Here is a 7,592-nt window from a genome sequence, read left to right on the forward strand (position 1 = left end):
CTCTCTTAATATAGATTGATATTACTAAAAAATTTTATATAATAAATATTTTTATCTTTATTTTCATCAAAGGAGAATGACGAAATAACATAAAAATGTAGAATGAAAAAGTGGTAAGCGTATTCGGGAACCCCAATTACACATCAACTCTATTAGTTTACAATATAAGCATATGCTAATCTATATTAAGAGAGGATTTTTGTTAAGTTGAACTATATGTTAATGTTTTTTGCTTTTAAAAAAATATATTAATCCGTTTTTTCTAACAATTAAAAAGAGATGTTAAAATATATATTAATAGAGCAATATGTTATAACATCAATAAATGTAAAAATGAAACTTTTTTGAGTAGTTGAATAAAAAGCCAAAAATATAATTTAGTTACCTTTGATCTAGAAAGAAGTACAAAAAGATGCAAAGAAGAAAATCAGAAAAAGATGTCGCACCAAGTTCCACGCACGGTACCCTATTTTTTTTCTTCAATTGTTTTTACCTTTGTTTTGAATGCTGTTAGTGTTAGTGTGGACCCCTCTAACACCGTCAAACACACAAATTAATTTTTAATAGACAGAAGACTTAACATATGCTGCAAATCATCGCCTTATTAGTAAGATTAAATCATGGCATACCCAGCACTTATCGGTCTGCCAGTGATTTAGCTGATTCCTTAGCCAAGCGTGGAGTGGAAAGAGATCAGGATATGATGGTTCTTCTCTGTGATAACTAAGCTTGACGGGCCAGGTACATGGTTGAAATATTGTTTCGTTGTTTTCCTGTAGTGGCTGCTTTTCTTCGACTTTTTATTTTTTCTTCTTGTTGGTTTGTGTTGATGGACGATTCTCTTTGTGTGATTTTTTTCATTGCCTTATGAGGGCTGACTGATGTTTTCCCTTTGGTTTTGGTGGTTTTGCTAAGGTTTTGATATGAATGTGGGTTGGGTGGTATGTTGGTGTCTTGCTGGTATTTTTGTTGGGTGGATTTGTGGATTTTCAGGTGGGTTGTTTTCGTGACTTCCTATGGGCTGCTTCTTGTGTTTTTCTCTTGGTGTTTTCGCGTTCGAGAATGTTGATTTTCACATAAGGAATCCGTTTGTATTGCAAAGCTCTCTCAATTTTATGATTTTGATGCTTTGCGTTGAGCTAATGGATGTTGTTCCTGGTGCAATGATTGATTTGGATTGTTCATTTGCTCACAATTGGGTTTTCAAGCGTTTTTTTTTTTGTTTGATTTGTTTGTCATTATGGGGTGTGAGTGGTTTTTTGTTATTTTCATTGGTGGCTTTTGTTTTGCTTGTAAATCCTGTGTTTTTGGATTGGATTGTTTGTATTCATGTTATGAGTATCACAAAGGTTTTACTTAAAAAAAAAAAAGTCTATATAATACTGTAACATTCTGTATTCATGGTCGAGAAAAAAATATTTGGAGGAAATTTGCTATACTACAAGAAATGTAACATTTCGTATAAAAAGTAAATATAATTAATATCATAAGGTGCTTTATTATTTTGATAAATAATATCAAAATTATTAAAGTCAAAGGATTTTTTTAATATTAATGTTAAGTTGAATGTGAACATTTAATTTAAAACGAAAAAAAGGTATATTTGAATTTAGTTTAAATTCTAAAATAAAATTAAAATTTTAAAACATTAATACAATTTTTATTATTTTCATCATGAATGAATATACCTATTGCTGGACGGAGTCGTGTGTGGACTTAGATTTTCAAAGTGCAGTTCCATAAGATTTGGCTCAAGGATTGCTCATGTATCCACTATTTGTATTAAAGTTTTAAAACATTAATACATTTTCTTTTTCTTTTTTTTTGTAAAGGGATATTCGTTTAAGATGTTTTGCACAAGGGTGTGGGTCTGAGCATGATGTTCTGTAAAGAGTATACATTGATGAACAAACTTTTGCCTTTTAGAGGGTTTTAGAGGGTTATGGAATTGATATTTAATGAAACTTGTTATGATTTATCGAAAAAAATTAATAATATTTTTTAAGTGATTCGTAAATTTCTTGATAACTTATTTATATTTGTCACAAAATATGATGAGGAAGGTTTATAATCTATATCTAATTATACTGTGTATATAAAAGTGGCTTGAGGGGTGTGAAACTTTTATGAAAACTAAAACTTTTGATTGAATTTCAATTATTTTATTTTGTTGTTATTAAAAATAGTATTCATTGATTTATATAGTCTTTATTCTGTAAAATTAAAATAACAGCAAATAATAATAACAATTTTAAAAATTCCAACTAATAAGGATTATGGAAATTCATAATTGGTTTTTAAATAATTAAATTACAATTATATGATTCATATGCAAATTGCACGTAAATTCATAGCTAGTATTGTTATTATTTTTTTAACAAAAGGAAGATTAGTATTATTAAAAGATATGATATTCCTTGTTGAAAGACGTGGAAGGATCGAGGGAAAAAATTTCTTATTCACTCTAACTGAAAATTACAGAGCTAAAGCTTTCCATGCAGAGGCTATGTCAGTCTGTTACAAAGATATGGAAAGTTTGGTAAAGTTATTTTCTATAACCAACAACTCTTTAACTACAGGTAAAAATCCTATTATTGTAAATAGTTTTATGTTGCTGACACGCTGTCCAGCTTCTTTGCTATTCAAGGCACGTGTCTTTCATATGTCTGCTTCTTCTTCATTTTAATCCTGCTATCTCTACAACCATTCTTCTAACATATTCCCTGATTAATGTTCCTTGTGTTTGGTTTTTTCTAGTGCTACGTACGTTCATCTTCAGGTTAAGTAGTTGGATAAAAAGCCGAGAGATGGAGAACAATGTTTCAACAAATGGAGTGGATGAAATACAACATAATTCATCGGAAGAAGGTTCACTCGAGGATATAGCCAAGGGGATTCATTCCAAATTAAATCTTTTACAGAATTCTCCGCCTCCTTTGACACGAGATTGTTTTATATTCTATGTTCCCAACAAACTTCGTGAGGAAAATTCACATTTCTACTGCTCGCGATCAGTGGTTATTGGCCCTGTTGGTTTATACAGAAGTGTTGGACAGGACATGGAAAAGCAAAAGGGGAGATATCTAGCCTCGTTTCTCGAACGGGTTGAGGAGAGTTCTAGCTTAACCCTGAACGATTTTTGCAAGTTGATCAACGACGATCTAGCAAAGATCCGTGGCTGTTTTGAGAGGACCTGTTGCCGTGAGTTCCACTCGCCAGACCAAGCAAGACAGAACCTACAGGTGAATGAATCCGATTCCTGGCGGTTGATAGAAATGCTTTTACTGGATTCAGGCTTTATCATTGAACTCTTCTTGAGAGCTTATTCCAAGGAATGGAGATCTCAAAACGATTTTGTCTTTGGTAAGTCAGGGATGTTCCTACTTGATTTACGGCACGACTTGATCTTAGTTCAAAATCAGCTTCCCTTTTTTCTTCTTAGGAACATATATGGACTTGCCTTTTCCAGTAACCCCAAATTCCCTTCCTTCATTGATCTTACCTACCACTTCTTCAGCCATTATTACAACCAAAACATATCCATTGAAGATATACTATCCCCAAACAATCGCGAATATGTTGACTATAGATCCATGCTGGAGGGACCAAAACATTTCCTAGATTTGGTACGAACATTTCAGCTACCACCACATTTATTTCAGATGCAGAACAACAATGAAGAATCCCTTCGTTGCAAATGGATCCACAGAAAGGTAAAGTCTTTGATGGATCTGATAAGGTCTTCACTGCAACGTTATTCATCCCGAAAGCCTGGAGAAAATAAACCAGAATTAAACCTAGAGGAGGGCAATGTACAAGGTGAATATTTATACAGTGCTATTCTGCTGCTAGAAGCAGGCGTGAAATTTAAGGTGAGCTCAAACAAATGCTTACTTGACATTGAATTTATTGAAAGCAACGGAGAGCTGAAAATTCCCCCCTTTAGTGTGGACGACTCAACTGAATTGTTTTATCGAAATCTCATGTTTTGGGAGCAATGCTACTATCCACAGGACACTTACATTTGTAACTATATCTTTCTAATGGAATATCTAGTCAAATCTGCTGAAGATGTGGATTTACTTGTTCGAAGAAGAATTATCATTAATCAGCTTGGCAGTCATAAAGCAGTAGTATCTTTGTTCAACAAACTTTGCAAACATATTAAAGTGAATAAGAATCATTACTCTGAACTTTTTAAGAAGCTCAATGCATACAATGCAGTTCGTCATCATAGCTGGATAGCGATCCTGAAACTCCAGTATTTCTCAAGTCTATGGCGAGGTGTTGCCACAGTTGCCGCAGTTATCCTTCTTGTGCTTACTCTCATACAAACCATATGTGCTGTCATCTCCCTTTAGCTGCGGACTGTAAGTGATCACTTTATGTTCTAGTTCACTTATTTTCATTGCATACCCGTTATAAACTACCAGGAACTTGATTTTCTCTACTTCAATTTATCAAATCCTCTTTTTTTGTCTACAATGTTCAGTTCACATATTGTACTTACAATATGTCTGTGTTTTGCCTGAACGGTATATTTGACATACAGTGCCACGTGCTTCAGTTGGCTAGCGCCTTATAGGGTACATTATTCAAAGATCTTTCTAGTTTGTGCAGATTTCTGTCAAATGTTGACCGTGGAAATTAACAGAGAAATAATGAATGAAGCATACCATAACTTGAAATGTCTTCCAAAGATTAAGAATTTGAGCATGCATCTTCAACGCCGTTCGCGGGGTAAACAAGGATTTCGCCAGTAAATCACATTTCATGCCTAAATGCTTGTTTACTGTGAAATCCCATCTCCACCTAAAGAGTAGGAGTGTGACTTAATTTGGAGTACTAAGGATTTAAAGTTTTTGTGAATGATTTTAAACACTTTTGGCTTACAGATATCCTCTAAATGGTTTCTAATGTGTTATGGGGAAGTTAAGATTCAAAGGGGGCCAAAAGACTTGATTTTTCACTTTGAAATAGCATTTTGGAGCCAAGGTATTGAGACTTGGCTTTGAAGTATTGGTACCTTATACCTGAGAAGAATAAAGTCCCAAGACATTTCATAAGGTCTCGAGACATATTACCCAGAAAATAAGTATTGAGACTTCCACAAGAACTCTTGAGACTTTTGGTCAAAAAACCCAAATAAAACCATTTTATTTCAAAAGTATCGAGATTTAAGCCCCCAGTTATTGATACCTCAGCATCAGACATCAGAAAATAAAAGGGTAAACTTATCTTTTCACCCCTTGAACTCTAAATATGGCTCAAATTTCAAGACTTGATAGTCTTCTCATTTCTCCAGCTGCCAAACACCTCTTTTACACTCTCTCAACTCTCTTTCAAGCTTCAAATCCATTTTTCTTCAAGTACGACGTGATTTTCAGCCATTAGACTTGATTTTCATCAATTTTGGAGGTAAGGAAATGATTTTCTAACATTGAAGTTTATGGGTTTTCTTCCTAAGGTTTTGCCCATATATAAAGTTATGATTTTTAATCTGCAATGTTAGGTTCCAAGTGGTTCTAGCTTTTAAAGCTTACAAAGGTAATGTTACCATAAACTAAAACAAGTTTTGAGACTAGTTTATGGTTAGAAATATAGACTAAGTTTAGTTGAAGATTTACGCTCAATGATATTGTTAGAATACGATTTATGATGTGCTAGGCATGGTAAAAAAGCTAGTATCTTTGAGGACGTTGAGTACTCATTGAAAGTCAAGGAAACGTTTGAAATGCTCCAAAAATGTGAATGGATACACTGCTTTCAAACTATTTTAGTATGTAAATCATGATTTGTTGAGTTACTTGGATGAAATGGTTTTCATAGCTGCTTTATAAATGCAAAATGTGTTTGTGATTGATCCCATGTTTTGAACGAGTTTGTGAACTTATAAACATATATATATATATATATATATATATATGTAAATATTCTACTATATATTAGTTTTCAACAAATGGGACAAGTCTTTTCAAGTGTTTTTAAATCAAACCACCACTTCAATGAGATATGTATGAACTGCTTGTATGTTAGATGAGGTTAAGGTGGATAAAGTCATTCCCACCCATGAGTTCATTATATAACTATGTTTTAAACAATATGAGTATGAGCACATAATGTAGGCTAATTTATAAATTGTATGTGATGATGTTTCCACATATGATATGAGTTAAGTATGAGTACATGATTAAGATGGTATATGCTTGATATTGTTGAATGGCTATGAAGAATTGAAAGGTGAGCATGACTATGAGTATGATTCATAGAGAAAGGAAACTATGATGCCAAGGGTGATGGGGATTATACCATTACCATCAATCATATGTAGCACAGAGTTAGGGTGGCAATTCCTATCCAAGGTTGACCCAAGATGTCCAAGAGTGATGGGGACTATACCATCGTTAAGAGTATGTCCAAGGATGATGGGGACTATACCATCGTCACTAGTTGGGCCTTAGTTGTTTATTGAATTGATTGATGCATGAGTTGCTTAAGCTTAATCTAATGTGTATTATATTAGGATAGCTTGGAAATGAGGTAGTCTTAAGGTAGATCTTAAGCTAAGGAGGTTAAATGAGGTTGAAATGAGTTGAAAGTAGTCCAATTTTTGGGTTTATATGAATGAAGTATCGAGACCTCAAAGGAAAGTCTTTATACCTATGAAATAGAATACTTGAATAGTATTCTACCTAGAAAGTTTCGATACCTTTAGAGGAGGTATCGAGGCCTCAACCAGAAGTATCGACACCTCCCCTAAAGGTATTTAGACTTTAGTTCCAAAATGGTAAGTTCAGCCCTTGCTTCATGTGTTCTAAATGGTTTTACACTTACGTTTTATTCCACAAGTTTATATGACTCTAAATGGCTTTAGAAAGTATTCAAATGTTTGATTTAAAGCTATGACTAATGATTTCAAGATTTAGTACTCAACTAAAAAAGGTTTTAAAGTATAGTCAAAGATTTGATTTACTTCCACTCTCAAAGATTTGATGAATGAGTATTTGAAGTTCATACATTCATGTTATTAAAAGATATATTTGTACAAAAGCTCTAACCCCTGGACTTTTTGCCTTTCTATATTCATTCAAGGAGTCTTTGTAACTCACATGTTATTCTCATTTTTTTTTTTTTGCAAATTGGTGATTAGCTTTTTAGCTGCCAATGTCACGGAAGCATGATCCATTCCTCCATTGGTAGGTGACTTAGTAGCCGCTTGCAGCCTAGAGGTCGTGTCATATTCCGCTGACAACTTGATCACATGTTTATGTTTATGTTATGGTTGTTGATCATGTTATGGATTTGTAGTCGTTCATGGCACTAATTGAGCACCGATGGTGCAGGTTCATGTTTAAAGAGATGATTCTAAACTTTTTTTCCAATGTTATGATATTTGCATGTTAGCGTTTCCACATGTTATGAGGTAGCATTTCATAATGATGTGATGGCGCATCAGACAATTTATATGATTTATGAAATGAATGTTAATGATTTGCATTGTTGTACAGTTTATGTATGAATGTAAGAAGCTTGATTGGGCCTATCAGTCTATACTAGTCTAGAACCTCACATTGGTCACGGCCCTTCAGAAA

At 33.6% G+C, this 7,592-nt stretch overlaps 1 protein-coding gene across 2 annotated transcripts; it reads left to right on the top strand.

The window, feature by feature from the left end:
* The first annotated feature begins 584 nt into the window (after positions 1–584).
* Positions 585–7,374, top strand: LOC108662783 (UPF0481 protein At3g47200-like). Of its 2 annotated transcripts, none has more exons than XM_018124364.2 (3): positions 585–741; positions 2,758–4,370; positions 7,151–7,374. In XM_018124364.2, exon 2 carries the CDS (start codon positions 2,808–2,810, stop codon positions 4,359–4,361), a length of 1,554 nt encoding a protein of 517 aa, XP_017979853.2. In that variant the 5' UTR covers positions 585–741; positions 2,758–2,807; the 3' UTR covers positions 4,362–4,370; positions 7,151–7,374. The 2 variants fall into 2 exon arrangements, with proteins under 2 accessions (XP_017979853.2, XP_088663977.1); XM_088807851.1 differs by lacking the exon at positions 585–741 and adding an exon at positions 940–1,087.
* Positions 7,375–7,592: the final 218 nt, after the last annotated feature.

Source organism: Theobroma cacao, chromosome 7 (assembly GCF_053813885.1).
Source record: "Theobroma cacao isolate CCN51 chromosome 7, ASM5381388v1, whole genome shotgun sequence".
NCBI lineage: Eukaryota > Viridiplantae > Streptophyta > Magnoliopsida > Malvales > Malvaceae > Theobroma > Theobroma cacao.